Below are 19,142 nucleotides of genomic sequence, written 5' to 3'. Positions count from 1 at the left end.
AGGTGGAACTGCCCTAGATACTTGGCAGATAAGAAGGATGGCAAAGTGAACAAAAGTATATTTGATATACATGTTATTGATGTGTACTTTACTAGTGTTTATAGCAACCCCTCAGTATTTGATACTGGTTTAGTTGCTAAGAGTAGTAACTAAAAACAGGAGTTGCAGAATGAACACAGACTAGTTATGGGCGAAGTGACGATGTGTGTTGGAAATGATTCCAAGGTTGATAAGATCACCATCACACACTCCCTCTACCTTCGAGATTAGTGTTGGACCAAAATAAATGTTATTTGGTGTTTGCGTTGAGCATGAATATGATTGGATCATGTTTATTGCAATACGGTTATTCATTTAAGTCAAAGAATAATTGTTGTTCTGTTTACATGAATAAAACCTTCTATGGTCATACACTTAATATAAATGGTTTATTGAATCTCGATCGTAATAACACACATATTCATAATATTGATGCCAAAAGACGCAAAGTTGATAATGATAGTGCAACATATTTGTGGCACTGTCGTTTAGGTCATATTGGTGTAAAGCGCATGAAAAAACTCCATGTTGATGGGCTTTTGGAATCACTTGATGCTTGCGAACCGTGCCTCATGGGAAAGATGAATAAGACACCGTTCTCCGGAACAATGGAGCGAGCAATAGACTTGTTGAAAATAATACATACTGATGTATGCGGTCCGATGAGTGTTGAGGCTCGCGGCGGGTATCATTATTTTCTAACCTTCACAGATGATTTGAGTAGATATGGGTATATCTAATTGATGAAACATAAGTCTGAAACATTTGAAAAGTTCAAAGAATTTCAGAGCGAAGTGGAAAATCATCGTAACAAGAAAATAAAGTTTCTACGATCTGATCGTGGAGACGAATATTTGAGTTACGAGTTTGGTCTTCATTTGAAACAATGTGGAATAGTTTCGCAACTCATGCCACCTAGAACACCACAGTGTAATGGTGTGTCCGAACGTCATAACCGTACTTTATTAGATATGGTGCAATCTATGATGTCTCTTACCGAATTACCACTATCGTTTTGGGGCTATGCATTAGAGATAGATGCATTCACGTTAAATAGGGCACCATCAAAATCCGTTGAGACGACACCATATAAATTGTGGTTTGGTAAGAAACCTAAGCTGTCGTTTCTTAAAGTTTGGGGTGGCGATGCTTATGTGAAAAAGTTTCAACATGAGAAGCTCGAACCCAAATCGGAGAAATGCGTCTTCATAGGATACCCAAAGAAACTGATGGGTACACCTTCTATCACAGATCCGAAGGCAAGTTATCTGTTGCTAAGAATGGATCCTTTCTACAGAAGGAGTTTCTCTCGAAAGAAGTGAGTGGGAGGAAAGTAGAACTTGATGAGGTAATTGTACCTGCTCCCTTATTGGAAAGTAATTCATCACAGAAATCAGTTCTAGTGATTCCTACACCAATTAGTGAGGAAGCTAATGACGATGATCATGAAACTTCTGATCAAGTTACTACCGAACCTCGTAGGTCAACCAGAGTAAGATCCGCACCAGGGTGGTACATTAATCCTGTTCTGGAGGTCATGTTACTTGACCATGACGAACCTATGAACTATGAGGAAGCGATGATGAGCCCAGATTCCGCGAAATGGCTTGAGTCCCTAAAAATCTGAGATGGGATCCATGTATGAGAACAAAGTGTGGACTTTGGTTGACTTGCCCGATGATCGGCAAGCCATAGAGAATAAATGGATCCTCAAGAAGAAGACTGGCGTTGACGGTAATATTACTGTCTACAAAGCTTGACTTGTTGTGAAATGTTTTCGACAAGTTCAAGGAGTTGACTACGATGAGACCTCCTCACCCATAGCGATGCTTAAGTCCGTCCGAATTATGTTAGCAATTGCCGCATTTTATGATTATGAAATTTGGCAAATGGATGTCAAAACTGCATTCCTTAATGGATATCTTAAAGAAGAGTTGTATATGATGCAACCAGAAGGTTTTGTCGATCCAAAAGGTGCTAACAAAGTGTGTAAGCTCCAGCGATCCATTTATGGACTGGTGCAAGCATCTCGGAGTTGGAATATATGCTTTGATAGTGTGATCAAAGCATATGGTTTATACAGACTTTTTGAGATACCTGTATTTACAAGAAAGTGAGTGGGAGCACTACAACATTTCTGATAAGTATATGTGAATGACATATTGTTGATCGGAAATAATGTAGAATTTTTCTGGAAGGCATAAAGGAGTGTTTGAAAGGAGTTTTTCAATGAAAGACCTCGGTGAATCTGCTTATATATTGGGCATCAAGATCTATAGAGATAGATCAAGACGCTTAATTGGACTTCACAAAGCACATACCTTAACAACTTTTTGAAGCAGTTCAAAATGGAACAGTCAAAGAAGGAGTTCTTGCCTGTGTTGCAAGGTGTGAAGTTGAGTAAAGACTTAAAACACGACCACGGCAGAAAATAGAAATAGAATGAAAAGTAATTCCCTATGCCGCAGTCATAGGTTATATAAAGTATGCTATGCTGTGTACCAGACCTATTGTGTACCTCACCATGAGTTTGGCAAGAGGGTACAATAGTGATCCAGGAGTGGATCATTGAACAGCGGTCAAAATTATCCTTAGTGGAATAAGGAAATGTTTCTCGGTTATGGAGGTGACAAAGAGTTCGTCGTAAAGAGTTACGTCGATGCAAGCTTTAACACCGATCTGGATGACTCTAAGTCTCGATCTAGATACATATTGAAAGTGGGAGCAATTAGCTAGAGTAGCTCCATGCAGAGCATTGTAGACACAGAAATTTGCAAAATACATACGGCTCTGAAAGTGACAGACCCATTGACTAAGCTTCTCTCACAAGCAAAACATGATCACACCTTAGTACTCTTTGGGTGTTAATCACATAGCAATGTGAACTAGATTATTGACTCTAGTAAAACCCTTTTGGGTATTAGTCACATGCGATGTGAACTAATCACATGGTGATGTGAACTATTGGTGTTAAATCACATGGCGATGTGAACTAGATTATTGACTCTAGTGCAAGGGGGAGACTGAAGGAAATATGCCCTAGAGGAAATAATAAAGTTGTTATTTATATTTCCTTGTATCATGATAAATGTTTATTATTCATGCTAGAATTGTATTAACAGGAAACTTAGTACATTTGTGAATACATAGACAAACAGAGTGTCCCTAGTATGCCTCTACTAGACTAGTTCGTTAATCAAAGATGGTTAAGTTTCCTAGCCATAGACATGTGTTGTCATTTGATGAACGGGATCACATCATTAGAGAATGATGTGATGGACAAGACCCATCCGTTAGCTTAGCATAATGATCGTTTAGTTTATTGCTATTGCTTTCTTCATGACTTATACATGTTCCTATGACTATGAGATTATGCAACTCCCGAATACCGGAGGAACACTTAGTGTGATATCAAACGTCACAACGTAACTGGGTGATTATAAAGATGCTCTACAGGTGTGTCCGATGGTGTTTGTTGAGTTGGCATAGATTGAGATTAGGATTTGTCACTCCGATTGTCGGAGAGGTATCTCTAGGCCCTCTCGGTAATGCACATCACTATAAGCCTTGCAAGCAATGTGACTAATGAGTTAGTTGCGGGATGATGCATTACAGAACGAGTAAAGAGACTTGCCGGTAACGAGATTGAACTAGGTATGATGATACCGACGATCGAATCTCGGGCAAGTAACATACCGATGACAAAGGGAACAACGTATGTTGTTATGCGGTTTGACCGATAAAGATCTTCGTAGAATATGTAGGAGCCAATATGAGTATCCAGGTTCGCTATTGGTTATTGACCGGAGATGTGTCTCAGTCATGTCTACATAGTTCTCGAACCCGTAGGGTCCGCACGCTTAACGTTCGATGATGATTTGTATTATGAGTTATGTGATTTGATGACCTAAGTTTGTTCGGAGTCCCGGATGAGATCACGGACATGACGAGGAGTCTCGAAATGGTCGAGACGTAAAGATCGATATATTGGAAGGCTATATTCGGACATCGGAAAGGTTCTGAGTGGTTCGGGTATTGTTCGGAGTACCGGAGAGTTACAGGAATTCGCCGGGGGAAGTAGTGGGCCTCAATGGGCCATACGGGAAAGGAGAAAGGGACCTCAAGGGTTGGCCGCGCGCCCCCCATGGCAAGTCCGAATTGGACTAGGGAGGGGCGGCGCCCCCCTCTCTTTCCTTCTCCATATCTCCCCTCTTGGAAAAGGAAGGGGACTCCAACTAGGATTGGGAATCCTAGTTGGACCCCCCTATAGGCGCGCCCCTCCTACGTCGGCACCCCAAAGGCACTCCAAGATTTGTCTTAGCCGTGTGCGGTGCCCCCCTTCATAGTTACACACCTCAATCATATCATCATAGTGCTTAGGCGAAGCCCTGCGCCGGTAACTTCATCATCACCATCACCACGCCGTCGTGCTGATGAAACTCTCCCTCGGCCTCAACTGGATCAAGAGTTCGAGGGACGTCACCGAGCTGAACGTGTGCAAATCACGGAGGTGTCATGCGTTCGATACTTGGATCGGTTGGATGACGAAGACGTTCGACTACATCAACCGCATTACTAAACGCTCCCGCTTTCGGTCTACGAGGGTACGTGGACACACTCTCCCCGCTCGTTGCTATGCTTCTCCTAGATAGATCTTGCGTGATCGTAGGATTTTTTTTTGAAATACTACGTTCCCAACACTAAGAGTTAAAGAGGAGCACGACCTCGTTGGAGTTGATCTGTTGTCTGTTCCAATAGAGGAGTTCTTCCAGTTTTTCAATCAAAAGACCCTCAATAAAACAATCGTCACTTGCTACTGTCTGTAAGTACTACTTCTGTAATTAAGTCTCTATATATAGCTCAGCTCTTTCATTGCATGTATATATAATTATCCTCACCATATTATGTAGATTGAAGATCGTCGAATGCAGAAAAGCAGAATTCTATGATATTGGGTTCATTAACACAAATATCATAGATGAATGGACGGTTAAATATGATGCCACACAAAACGAGGCCAACTTGCTACGATCGTTGCTTCAAAACCAAAAACAAAGATAAAATACTCTTTCCTTACAACTTCAAGTGAGTGTTACTGTCTTGTGCATATTCGTTTCCCTTATTACTCGAGGTTATAGTAATGTAATTGATGAGTTATGCATGCGCGCGCAGCTTCCATTTTATTCTCCTAGAGATTAAGCTTGAGCAGGGACTAGTAACCGTCTTAGACTCGAGACGAAAAGATCCCGAGGAGTATGCGGCCATGACTAAAATGCTCGAGAAGTAAGTTCAATCGATCATTATCGCACCATATCAGCAACCTTGTTCATTTTCTGATATCAAGTAATTGTTTTCTTTGTCTGCATTGTTTGGAAAAAGTTCACCGCATAAGCTCCGGGACTGCCGGGGGAGCTGCGATTTACACACCCGAAAGTAAGTACTACTAGCTAGCTAGTTCCGCGCATCTCCCGTTGATTCTAGCTACTTTCATCAATACCATTTATAATGCTTCATTATCAGTTTGATTGACCTCTATTTCTCATAAAGTGCTTGTGGCAGGAACCCGAGAATGATTACTGTGGATACTACGTTTGCGAGTTCATTTACAACGCGATGACCAAGAATAAGCAGGGCTACTCTAAAAGACAATTTGAAGTGCGTAAGCAATAATATTCACAATTTCATTTTATTACCATCATTTGTGTTGAGTTTCATTCATATATATGTATGGACCCCCTTTTTCAAATTAGATGTGGCATATGCGGAATGAACTCCTACCACAAGATCGCATACGAGCAATTCAAGAGGAATTGGCGGGATTCTTTTTTGACCGCGTCATCAATAAAGCCAGAGAATACCATGTGGAACTTGAGTTCAGATGTTAGGGGATTGTAAGAGATCTTATATTGTATATATGTAGCCAGTAGCGTCGGATAGATATAGGAAAACTTGTTGTTCGACCAATCTCTCGAAGAAGGAGAGGTCGATCACTTTTCTCTGTAATGTTCATGACGATCTTCTGTAGTTAATGGTTTCCTTCATTTGCTTACTAGCTAGCGTGTCGAGTCCTCTCTATACGTATAGTACGTAGCATCGACCGAGCACCGGAGATAAGAGAGGACACTTCTCTCTATTAGCTAGCTAACACAATATATGAAACCCCTAAATTAACCCTACAAAACCCCCAACCCCCCCCCCCCTTTAAGAAAAAACAAAAACCCCAGCCCTGAACTGCTGATGCATGGATGCTTTTTGGTCCCGGTTGGTGCTACTAACCGGGACAAAAGGTCCTCCTGCCTGGGCAAGCCGCAACGGCCACGTGGAGCCCCATCTGTCCCGGTTCGTAGGCGAACCGGGACTAAATGTAATGGGCTTTAGTACCGACCCTTTAGTCCCGGTTTCGAAACCGGGACAAATGGGCTTCTAGAACCGGGACAAATGGGCCTTTTTCTACTAGTGTATTGTTACACTTCACGATATCTTAAGATCCGGAAAACGTGATCACCAACAACATTACTTGAGCCAGCCTTAGAGGCGAGACTGGGAATCTTAGTTTTTACCGTTTACCGTTCTACATGTGCATATGAGTTTTTCACTGAATCGCATGTTCCAGGATCATAATAGTTATAGCATAGAATATAAACTCTTAATTATGAACCCAGAAATATAATAATACAATATTATTGCCTCTAGGGCATACTTCCACAATTATGTCATAAATACTTTGGCAATTGCTTAGCTCCCAATATTACTCTTGCAAAAACCGCAATTGCGGCGTACTATATGCATGGGGCATAATTTTACTACAACAATTTATCGTGTAATGCTAGAACCGAAATTACCTTCATCCATAATATAATCAGAATGAGCAATCTAGCATCATAAATAGCTTTGCCATGTTGTTTCCCAGTAATATGCCCGCATCATAGCCCGATTGCTTGGTTATGCACCGATTATCTTTAATTGTATAGATACAAAAGAAGTTTGAGAATGCAACGAACACACTTTTGTTTATTGTCATGTGAACCTCAAACAATCTAGAAATATGGAGTATACAAGATATTTTTAATTCCTAATTGACATGCAGATTTTTTTTCTGAGAAACTTCATTGGTATATGCTTTTGACCTTTGTGTCAAGGTGCCACGCAAAACACAAAAGTTATTATGAACTCTTGCATGAAATATGACAAATAAACTAAATAGACTGACAACACACCATTTAAAATGTCGTGTGGTTTATAATGTCATCACCACATGTGTTGGGACATAACACCAGATATATAGTTGTGTCATTCTGACAAACCTTTCGGGCAACATTTTTCCCTTTTTCTGTCGCATTTTTTTCCTTACAAAATAGAGGCTTTCACTTGGTCTCTGCATCTTGTAACGCTAGAACAGTAAAATATCCCCATCCTCGCCCGTTTTCTCTCAAGTGCATAATCCTTGTATTTAATTCTAGTGATTCAAAACGATATTGTATCATATACACAAACCAATCAAATATGAGGGGCAAACCAAAAGCTATAATATGAAGCCTTGCTCAAAACAACAAATCAATCAAATATACATCATCTACAAAGTTACATAGTTTATAAAGCGTGAACATCACGATTGCAGCTCAATGCATGGGGCCTAAGTTCATTACAAAATTTATCATGTACTGCTGGAAATGATATTATCTTTGACCAAAATTCAAAACCAACAATCTAGCATCGTAAATAGCTTTGTCGTGCTCATTTCGCCATAATATGCAGCATCCTCGACCGATCGCTCGGTTGTATAATGATTATGTACTGCTGGAAATGATATTATCATTGACCAAAATTCAGAAACAACAATCTAGCATCGTAAATAGCTTTGTCGTATTCATTTCGCAATAATATGCCAGCATCCTCGATCGCTCGTTTGGTTGTATAATGATTATGTACTGCTGGAAATGATATTATCTTTGACCAAAATTCAGAAACAACAATCTAGCATCGTAAATAGCTTTGTCGTATTCATTTCGTAATAATATGCCAGCATCCTCGATTGATCGCTTGGTTGAGTACTGATTAATTGCAAAGATTCAAGAGATACTTTATTGATATACATGTTTGACCTTTGTGTCTAGGTGAAGCGCAAATCCAATAGTGAGTATGACCTCTTGCACGAAATATGACAGATCGATCAACCGAACTGACAACACATCGTCTAACAATTGAGAAAATCTAGAGTGTGGAAGATATTCTTTAATTACTAGTTGCTATATGCAGATTGGATTTTTCCGAGAAACTTAATTGAGTACATGTTTGACCTTTGCGCCTAGTGAAGCGCAAAACCTAAAAGTGACCATGACCTCTTGCACGAAATATGACAAATCGATCAAACGGACTGACAACACATCGTTAAAAAGTTGCGTGCAGTTTATAACTTGACCACCACCTATATTGGGACATAGTACCGGCAACCGCCCGCCTAATCGCATCGTAACAAATACTGAAGTTGAAGCAAGTTGACATGCAACAATATAACCTACGATTGTCTGGACGTTTTCTTTTCGTACAAAAAAGTAATTTTTGACATAGCCACATATTGACCAAGATGAAGCACCCACATTCACAAAAGAAGGTCGCCCCACAAAGCTCTCTTTAAACCCAGGACCCAAGTTTGATAAAATATAACCAATTCCCAAAAATCTATGGTATTTATGCAACTTGACAATATTGATTAAATTCTAAGTAGAGGTGTTCATTTCGGGTTAGTATATGCGTCGTCGAAAAAAGCAACAAAGTTTGCTACACCATAGTAACATGTCACGCGGAGAGATCGATGTACCGAAATGGGGGAAACGAAACGATTTCGGCGCAAAAATGTGTAGTAGAGAAACAAAACTAAAAGTGGCAACTCAATTGTGCAGTTGTGTTTCACCTGCCCCCCTCCCCGCGGAGAGACCAGAGAGAGCTAGCGAAGGGGGTTAAAGCAAAAGCAAAGATGGGAGAGGAAGAGAGGGAGAAAAGCGGGGTGTTTGCAAGCGCGCCATTAGTTGCAAGAGGGCATGGAGCCGAACAGAAAGTCTGTTTCGCCATTAATGGCCCCTCAGCCCTTCTGGAACCCATAGACCTACAGTCAGTCGGTTCCACACACACACACAAGCAAGCAAAAGGAGATACTACATGTAGACAAGAGCGTCATTAGAGAGGCGAAGGGGGGAGGAGAACTGGTAGTAGTAGTTTGTTGGCAAAGCAGCGGCTAGCTAGGCTCCAAGGCGCCATCACGAGCTAGGCTCCCCGGATAGAGAGATAGATAGATAGATCGACCGAGGTCATGCCGGGCGCCCGGCCGGCTGCGGGGTAGTTTGCTGGTGCGGAGAAGATAGCTTGCTAGGTCGATAGATAGATAGAGAGGTGGTGCCTTGGCAGCTAGCCCCCCCTAGAGTCAAACCCAGCCGTATTTAGGTCTCGCCCGGCCGGAGATATACATACGTAGACGCAGACGCAGGCGCAGAGAGAAAGAAAGAGAGAGGAAGCTGTAGCCCCCTCCTTGTGTGTGCGTGTGTGTCGTCCGCCGTCGGCGTCTGTCTCCCTCGAGATGATGATGAGCGAAGGCCAGGGACAGCAGGAGATCATCAGCCAGCAGCATCAGCAACAGCAACAGCAACAGCCGCTGGAGATGGACATCACCTTCGGGATGAGCAGCCATCAACATCACCATGCCCCTCCTTCCTCGTCCTCCTCCTCCTCCATGCACGCCGCCGCCGCGAGCTTCATGTGCGGTTCTCAATTCACTTGAATCCAATTGAATTTTTTAATTTGCTTCCCTGTTTGTTCTCGCATGCCTTTGATCTATCCGTATCGATCCGGGAATTCGACTGGATTTTATTATGCTTTTCATGTTTTCTCTGATTCTTCAACTCTTCCTTCTTTTTTCGGCGAAATTTCTTCAGCTGTTCCTTAATTTGCTCGATTTGCGTGGTTCTTGCAACGGGTTTGTATACTTGATCTTGCCTGTCTTAATTGGTTTCTATCTTTGTTTCTTGATAAACATGAACTAGCTAATAGAAAGGCTAGGGAACCTGCCTTCTTCTACTGAATTTCTTTCATCCATGTTCATCCGTCGATCTCCGCCTTTCTTTGCCAATGTAAACTTGGAAAGTCAAGTGATGATTCTTAGATTAGGAATATGGTTGTGATATGACAGATCCAAGTACTTTGACAATTTTATCGCTTATTTATTTCTTTGTCTTTTGCTCCGAGAGGAGGAAAAATTCTAGACGATGTGCGAAGCAAGTTTCGGTTTTAAATCGGCGCCTCTCTTCTTAATACTTCGGTGCAGATAGTTGAATTGTTGTGTTCTGATAATTGGAGGAGGATCGCTGAATTGTCATGGCTTGTTAATTCGGTTCAGATAGTTGAATTGTTGTGGAAATTAACAACTCACTAGTCTTCCCTTTGGACATTAGGTACACTAATTAGCACTAATTGTTTTCCGAATGACAACAAGAACACTTGCCATAAATTAACTGATTAGGACAAAACATTATTTATACATAGTAAGTGCCAAACTTGTGTACTACACTCTATACATGCACTAGCAGTACATACATCCAGTAGTATGTACCATGCATGCATGCTTTTACATATATTTTTCAATGAGCATATCTTGCACACAAGAAATTCCGGGGCTAGCCATGCCATGCAAGCATATTTCCTGGGCTGCCAAATAAATGCCGCCTACTACTCCTACTAGTGGTAGTGCTGCAAGGCTAGAGAAGATTCCACAACACCCTCCTGTTCCCACTCCTCCTGCAGCGAGCGCAGAGCAGGGAGGAGGAGGGGTTGGAGTTGGACCAGGCCACAATAATAGCATCACACATTCATAGGCTAGCTCATGGCAGCAGCGCGCGCGCATGATTTCATGATGATGTGTGTGTGGTTACTGGTTCCTCAAACCCTGTGCATGCATGCATGCTTCAGCTCATCGATCACCTCTTTGTTTTCACCACCCATATAATTAGTGTCATACATTCTTATGAGTTTTTGTTACACAATCAGACTACCCACAGTGGGAGTAACATAGGTGGTAACATCACACTTATCTAGGCAAAATAGATGATGTGGCATGTAATTAATGAAGAAAGAGAGGCATGTGGTAACATAGCTAGTTACTGTAACATCACATATATCAAGAAAAGATGAGTCTACAACATAATAAATGAAGTGTTGCATGACACAACACATATGTTACTACCCATTGTGGAGGTAGTAACATTGACTAGTAACATATGCATGTTACTAGTCTAAGTTACTACCCATTGTGACTAGTCTCATGCATGCAGGAGCAGCAAGGAGGCATCAGGCGCGTATGACCATCTGGGGGAGCTGGACCAGGCACTGTTCATGTACCTCGACCACGGCCACGCCTCCACGCAGCAAGAGCAGCGCCGTAAGTGCACGCATGAAATCCTTGCAAGAAAACGGGGTCAATTTCAGTTTCTTTTGGCAGTTTTGCAGGGGTTAAATGCAGGTGTTTTTCGTGTAGTGTTATGACGAAGTGACGGTTAAAGTTGATTGGCGCTTTCTTAATTGTGCGTTTAATCGGGAGCGGTAGTTAATGGGGAGGGGGGGGGGGGGGGGGGGGGTGTAGGTAAGGCTCAGAAACTGATGTGTCAACTTTGGCACATCACACATACATTACATATATTCCATCAAAAGGAAAGGACTTTGGCGCATATAGGAAGAGGAATATAGATCAATAGATGTGATGGGTGTAGACTGTAGAGAGACAGAGATGCCGCCCAGCGATTAGCTCTGATCTGGTGCATGCAGAAAGGCGCATGCATCCTTTTCCGGAGTTTTAGGGAAAACGATCGTATGGCCGGCCGGCCGGCCTGCGGCAGATTCTCAGGCAGGTACCCCATTTTGACCAGGATCGATCTCTTCTGCAAATCTGCAGTGCCCGGCCTGCCATCGGCGAGGACCATGTGGTGTGCTGTGGAGTCCCTCCAAGAACACATATGCTTTGCTTTGCTTGCTTGCTCAAAGTCGTCCATGGAACGCATGCAACACAACAAAACTCTCTCTCTCATCTCCCCTTTCTCTCTCCTCCTTTGCGGTTTGGGCGGTCGGACCGTGAGTGTGACATGTAACAGACGCCGCTCAATCATTTCGCGGCGAGCGCGGGCCGCGACGGGGCTGCATGCCGCATGTGCCCGCGGCAGCGGAGCGCGGACACATGCACGCAGAGGGGATGATCTCCGCCTCCGGACTCCACCACCACCACCACTACGCCTGCAATGGCGTGCGTCCGCATCTGTGGTGTTTGTTTGACCCGATCCGAGCCCTATCCACTCCCCGGCCCGCTTCTCCTCCGGTTCGGGCGCAGGCGCAGGCAGGACAGGACAGGAGCATGCATGCCTAAGCTGTGCGCATCCCTCCTGCCCCGGCCCCGCTCCACTGCCCCGTATCTCCCCGTACCCCAGTGCCCAGCCCAGCTTTCTCGTGTGTCGCGCGCCAGGACGGCCAGTCCAGACCACCAGCTCGTACCGCCAGAGCGCCAGCGATCTCGCTGCCGCTGTACGCGCCTGCCATGATTATTTTGTTCCTGTCCGCACGAGAACGTACGACAGCAACCTCCACAGCTCCAGTGGCGGGCGAGCGAGCTCCTGTATATGTGCATCAACCTCTAGCTAGCTAGCAAGCTCGGTTCCTTCCATCAGCTCAGGCCGTTGCTCACTCATTTGCCCCCTCGCTGCTTGTTCATGGATGCAGAGACCCTCAACATCTTCCCCTCCCAGCCGATGCATGTGGAGCCATCACCAAAGGTACGTACTACGCCACAACTGCATCGATCTCACATCCTATTACCTGCTCATGATTGGTTTTGTTGTTGATGTTTGGCCCCTTGTTTAATATCCTTGTGGTTGTGATGTGATTGGCGTGCAGGGGGAGCTTGGTCTAGTCCTGTCGCCAGCGCCCGTGGGGTCGAAGATGCCGTCGCCGGACCACCATCACCACCACCACCAGCAGCAGGCAGCCGCCGCGGCCATGGAGGAGTTGGCGGCGGGGAGCAGGAGGCAGCAGCAGGAGCACCACCTCCACCTGCAGCACCAGCAGCAACAACCCGCCTTCGCCACCGCCGAGTCCGCAGGGGTCAGCAACAACAAGGATGTCAAGCCGCTGACAAAGGTGAGTCTGACCGTGGGAGAGCAGCTACCTACCAGTTCAGCTCACGTAATTAACTAACCCAACTGTCTCTAGCTAGCCAGATTTGTTGTTAATTCAGCTGCCGGCCCCGTGTCATATTGACTGACGATATATGTTATTGATCTCTTTTGGCGTGGTTGCAGAAGGAGCACAAGAGGGGCTTATCCACCGGCGAACGCGACCCAAAAGTAACAACCAACTAAACTTGTTTGATTGCCAAGTGTGCTTATGAAAAATCAAGCATATATAGGCAGTAGTGCTGCTAGTGTTTCTTTCTGTAGTTGTGTTGGACATGCAACTCAATTTCTGGCAATTGACGAAATGCAGACGCTAAGGAGGCTAGCCCAGAACAGGGAGGCGGCGAGGAAGAGCAGGCTGAGGAAGAAGGTGAGTGAGCCAAGCAACAGTTTTATAACACCCAAATGGCAAGAAAACGAGTGGCAGAAAAGGCAAAATACGTATGCTATGCTACATGAAAAACAAACCTTAATTGGTTGACATTCTTCTCTCTACGATCAATGGCGGCCTCATTTTGTACACAATGAACAATTGATTAACTGTTATCATTTCCCTATTTGATGCAATGCAACAGGCTTACATCCAGCAGCTCGAGTCCAGCAGGATCAGGCTGGCTCAGATCGAGCAAGAACTCCACAGCGCAAGAGCTCAGGTACGTATCTGCAAGAAAATCAAAGCCGCTCTCTCCTCATTCTCGATCCAGTCTGGGTATGCACATTATTCATGTGTGTATGTGCGTACAGGGAGTGCTCTACCCCGGCAGCAGCCTCCTCGCCGAGCAAGGCATCGCCGGAAAAGGTCTCGGCGGCATCGATGGCCTCAGCTCAGGTACCCACCCATTCATCCATCTCCATCCCCGTCCTTGAGCAATTCAGAATTTCAGATGCATGTCGTCGCGCTGGTACTAGCTACTAATTCGAAGCAATTGGCCAGCAGAGGCGGCGATGTTCGACGTGGAGTACGCGCGGTGGCAGGAGGAGCACAACCGGCTCATGTACGAGCTGCGGGCGGCGCTGCAGCAGCACCTGCCGGAGGGGGAGCTGCAGATGTACGTGGAGAGCTGCCTGGCGCACCACGACGAGGTGCTGGCCATCAAGGACGCCGTCATCAAGGGCGACGTCTTCCACCTCATCTCCGGCGTCTGGAGGAGCCCCGCCGAGCGCTGCTTCCTCTGGCTCGGCGGCTTCCGCCCCTCCGAGGTCATCAAGGTACTCGTCTCTTCACATGGCGCGTTTTCTTTCTTCAGATTGGATTAACCCTAGCCCTAGATCTACTGTCGGTCGCAGTCACCACCTCTCGATCTCAGTTGCCGCAACTCTTGCCTAACATTATGGGGTGAATTTTCTTGCCTTTTGGGGAAACTTAAATAAAAAAAATTTGAAGTGGGTATATATATCCTTCTGAACACCTGAAAAAATGTATATCAGAAATTTTCAGGAACCAAAATTACTTTATTCCAGACCACACCATAGTTAAATCCTCCCATAGTTACCTCAGTTTTCATTGAGTTCACTAGCTAGAAAGGTTTATTTTGAACATGTATAGTTGTACCAAATCCCTTCCTTAAAAAAGAAGTATAGTTCACTGAATCCTTAAAAAAGAAGTATAGTTCACTAAAACCATCGTACGCTTTTTTTCCCAATTGAGATATATTTTGCTTTCTATTTAAGGTAACATGGCAAAGGGTTTCAGCTCAACTAAAAAAGGCAAATGATTTGAACTTTTGTGGAATAGGAAGTCAGGAATTACAGCATCTTTGAATGCTGACCATTTAAACTTAGAACCAAATGAGCCATTATTTTGATCATTTAATCCTTGTATGATTATAAAAAATTAAATATAAAACTATTTGAGATATTCTTTTGTTATGAATCTAATTGTACAAATTAAGAAAAATGAAAACAACATCCTATATACTCGTAAATAGCTACAACCCTCTACCAAATTTTTGTAAGGATGCATGGAGTCATGCCACATCAGCATCTATGCATGTCAATAAAAAATCATAGTAAGTTACATTTGTTTGCATGCAATCCACCGCATAATTTTTCTAAGCATGCCCCCACATCAGCACATATATATACATGGCAATCATAAGTTACACTTTTTCTACTTAACCACACCACATTAGCAAGCCATGCATGTCACTCATAAGTTATATTTTTTGAGTTAATTTTTATATTGCCATATATGGTATATGTGTTAGATACTTGGAGCATAATTTCGAAGTTCATGGTTCACATTTTTTTTAATACAGAAAATGATATTCTGTTAATTCAATGTGAATCCAGAACACTTTTGCATTTGTTTTAATTTTTTCCAGCACCTATTAATACAATTATTTTTAACAAGATTTCTGTGGCAATGCCATCTAGTATTATTAATTAGTGGTCAAGTATATAGTAGAGGTTTCGATACACGCTTCGTAGGAAAATCATGTACTCGTACCTCTTTTTTTTTTTTTGCGGGAATCATGCATGTACTCTTACTTGGAAGAAAGGCAGTGCAGATGTTTGTCCATGTTCTTCTACTCGGATGGCTTTGCTCATTCTCAATTGTTACAAAATTTTACAGAACTTCACCACCTGATTATTTAAAACTGCAAATCACTGAGTTTAAAAAGATGGTCTGAAATGTGGGCAATTAAGACTTTTTGCAAAATATTAGAGCGATTTACCGTTAGAATAAATAGATAACAGTGTGATTGGAGAGTTGCAGTGGAGATTCACGAGTTAATCTAATTCTTCTTTGGCGAGGGAAAAATGCATACTACTCGTACTTAGTTTTTCCAGGAATTTTTCTATGAGTTTTAGCCTATACTCCTAGCCAGGTTCATTTACAAGATTTGCGACATGGATGGATACAGCAAAGCCAAACGCTCCATCCACGCATGTCTCAGACTCGGTCGTGTTGGTGTAGGTGGTATAGGTAGCCATGCATGCATGTCTCGCGCGCGGCATTCAAGTCGTGCGAGAGGAGTCGGTAGGTACTCGATCGGTATGGTGAACTCGGCTTGCCTGTGTAGTCCATCATCATGCGCATTTCGGCGCCGGGTGACGCGAGCCTGCAAGAATCCTCTCGTTTTCAGCAGCTAGGGGCCTAGGTAAGGGGGAGGGAACCTGCCATGGATCCGGGCCGGCCGGGCGATTCCCTCCCGCCGCGCGCATTGAAGAGCTTAGCCAGCCGGCCCTCGATCCCCGCTGCGCCGCGCAGGCAGGCATGCCCCGCCGTCTCCGCGGCGCGTGCGGCGGGCACGATCGATGGCTTTGCGACGCACTCTGGGGCAGTATTAAATGGCGTCTCCTTCTGTCCTCCCTCCTGTTTGTGGAAATGCCATGCATATGTCGATCTGACAACTGTAACTGAATCATTCTCTTATGTTGGTCGATCTCTTATCTTGATTTAATTTGGGTGGTGGTGGTGGCAGATGGTGCTTTCGCACGTGGACCCGCTGACGGAGCAGCAGATCGTGGCGGTGTACGGGCTGCAGCAATCGGCGGTGCAGACGGAGGAGGCGCTGAGCCAGGGCCTGGACACCCTCTACCAGGCGCTCTCCGACACCGTCGTCTCCGACGCGCTCACCTGCTGCTCCACCCCCAACGTCTCCAACTACATGGGCCAGATGGGCCTCGCCGTCCACAAGCTCACCACCCTCGAAGGCTTCGTCAGACAGGTCACTTTCCATCACTCTTCATTACTTTGCATTTCATGTCGCTCTAGTGTTTCTGTTAGAGCTGCGACCCATCCATCGATCGAGCCAAATATATGTAGAGTTGGTTAATTAGTTGACAGGGTACAACGGATGGTTCACCTAATTAATTTAGATCGATCGATCGATTGAGACTGCGTTTGATTAGATTAATTAGTTAGCGTGCAGGCGGCTAGCTAGATTATACTTACTACCACTGACAGTCTAGATGCATGTGTATATATGGATGGATTAGGTTCTGAACTTTAGAAAAGCACGCGACTGTCGCCATCCCGAAAATGGACACCTGAGGTAGCTAGCAAGGATCGATCGGCACGCGTGATTAGTTAACTATAAGTAGCTACTAGTACGTATTAACAATACAATCTTTCAAGGCTAACAAACAGTAGTAGGATCTAGCTAATCTGTTCACCGACCTCTGATTTCCTTGTTGGGCATAGTAGGTGCACGCATTGTTTAGGGCTTTAGGCCGCCCTTCACCTGCTCTCTCATGGATTCCACAAACAGAACCACCCGCATCATATGAATTATATGCTTACTGTTAATTAAGGCAACCTGCCGTCGCATGCATGTACACATACTGTAATTAATCAACTGCTGCTGGCTGATCCTGGCGTGACGATCGCAGAGCGTCAATATGCATGCATGTGCGTTTGTGTATGCTTTGATCTGGCACTGATCGTCGTTGTTTCATGGGATGGATGCAGGCGGAGAAGCTGAGGCAGCAGATGCTCCACCGGCTGCACCAGGTGCTGACGGCGCGGCAGATGGCGCGGTCGCTGCTCGCCGTCTCCGACTACTTCCACCGCCTCCGCGTGCTCAGCTCCTTCTGGGTCAACCGCAACAGGATGGCGCCCCAGGACCAGCAGCTGGAGGCCGGCCCTCACACCTAGCTCTCAATCTTATCGATCCACCACCATGCGTGCCTGCGTGCGTGCGTGCATCTCGCTCATCCTATGCATATGCATGCATGCATGCGCCGGCATGCATGTCTCTGAGAAAGTTGAAGGCAGCGCGCGGTGACCGTGCAAGCTTATATTAGCAGTGCAGAGGGGGAGACAAGGGACCGTATCTGAATGATAACCCTCTAACAAAGAATGTCCTACCGTTGTGTCTTGGATTTGGATTTATTAGTAGTAGCAGCTAGATAGTATGGTCCATCGACTCATGTACTCCTGGCTGATCGACCTGAACTGATTAGCTTGTCTTGCCTCCGGATGAATGTGATTCGACTCTCCATCATATAGATCCAGCGTTTACTGGTTCATTCTAGGTGTGGCACGAGGGAGATTTCGAGTGAAAAGCTCCACGAGCGATGCCCGTGGGTGTCGCGACCGTTTCGCTCTCGACGACGACCTTAGCGTCCTCACATTTGTGAGGGCGCCATCATGGAGCTCGGGTACCTTCCGGCCGCACCGTCGGCATCATCGGGCAAGCTTGGACCCTGGCTCAAAGCTTGTTCAGCTCTAACGTGGGACAGTCTAGTTTGCCTCCTACCTTTTACACGTGATCTGTTTGTCACCTTTCTCGGTCCTTGTTGTTCGCAAGCAGGATGGATGCTACTCGGTCCGGAGCAAGAGGGAGGTGGGCACTCTCCGTTGACATCTTCATGTGTGCGGTGCGATGATGTCCGGTGCTTTTCCAAGGAGACGTGGTTTCTCTCTTGTCAGTAATCTCGAGTGCTTCTTGTTGGGGTGCGACTGTGCTCATGCTCGACATCGAATTGGCGGCTTCCGGTAGGACACATGTGCTTCGCGCGCGCGCGCGCTCTCTCTCTCTCTCTCTCTCTCTCTCTCTTATTCCTTCCGTCCGAAAAGCTCGGGACAAGCTTTTTCGGACGAAGAGAGTACATGATTTTCTGGTCACCTTGTATTAGGTTTGTGTTTGCCTTTATGTATAAACTTGGGCGAAAGCATGTTGCGATTTTACTGGTTCATGATCCCGATACGGCACTATTTATGGAGGGTGGCTGGATGAAAGCCGCCTTCTTGGCAATTCGTTTGTTTGCAAGACAACGTTAGTCATCCATCGAGCAAAGGAGGTGCCCGTTTAGTCAACGTATGTGTCAAGACCCGATGTATAAGGTATACAAGCCTAGCTGTACTGGACCATACAAGAGGCTGAGATTAGCGCGTGAACACATTGTCATAAGGGCAGTACTCTGCACCGGCGCGCCGGCCCAAATTTGGGC

At 44.9% G+C, this 19,142-nt stretch overlaps 1 protein-coding gene across 2 annotated transcripts; it reads left to right on the top strand.

The window, feature by feature from the left end:
- The first annotated feature begins 9,428 nt into the window (after nucleotides 1-9,428).
- On the top strand, nucleotides 9,429-18,193 carry LOC109745235 (transcription factor TGA2). Of its 2 annotated transcripts, none has more exons than XM_020304374.4 (11): nucleotides 9,429-9,789; nucleotides 11,358-11,464; nucleotides 12,790-12,842; nucleotides 12,964-13,206; nucleotides 13,368-13,412; nucleotides 13,552-13,611; nucleotides 13,817-13,894; nucleotides 13,986-14,070; nucleotides 14,176-14,450; nucleotides 16,670-16,915; nucleotides 17,659-18,193. In XM_020304374.4, exons 1-11 carry the CDS (start codon nucleotides 9,611-9,613, stop codon nucleotides 17,842-17,844), a joined length of 1,557 nt encoding a protein of 518 aa, XP_020159963.1. In that variant the 5' UTR covers nucleotides 9,429-9,610; the 3' UTR covers nucleotides 17,845-18,193. The 2 variants fall into 2 exon arrangements, with proteins under 2 accessions (XP_020159963.1, XP_020159964.1); XM_020304375.4 differs by having other exon boundaries at nucleotides 9,432-9,789; nucleotides 14,179-14,450.
- Nucleotides 18,194-19,142: the final 949 nt, after the last annotated feature.

Source organism: Aegilops tauschii, chromosome 5 (assembly GCF_002575655.3).
Source record: "Aegilops tauschii subsp. strangulata cultivar AL8/78 chromosome 5, Aet v6.0, whole genome shotgun sequence".
Lineage (NCBI taxonomy): Eukaryota > Viridiplantae > Streptophyta > Magnoliopsida > Poales > Poaceae > Aegilops > Aegilops tauschii.
The sequence above is the reverse complement of the archived record's forward strand: the minus strand, read 5'-3'. Positions and strand labels throughout refer to the sequence as shown.

Coding starts and splice junctions, on each gene's coding strand:
- LOC109745235 (XM_020304374.4), top strand. CDS start 9,611: ATGATGATGAGCGAAGGCCAGGGACAGCAGGAGATCATCAGCCAGCAG. Junction 13,895..13,985: donor TCCACAGCGCAAGAGCTCAG/GTACGTATCTGC, acceptor ATGTGCGTACAG/GGAGTGCTCTACCCCGGCAG. Junction 16,916..17,658: donor TCGAAGGCTTCGTCAGACAG/GTCACTTTCCAT, acceptor GGATGGATGCAG/GCGGAGAAGCTGAGGCAGCA.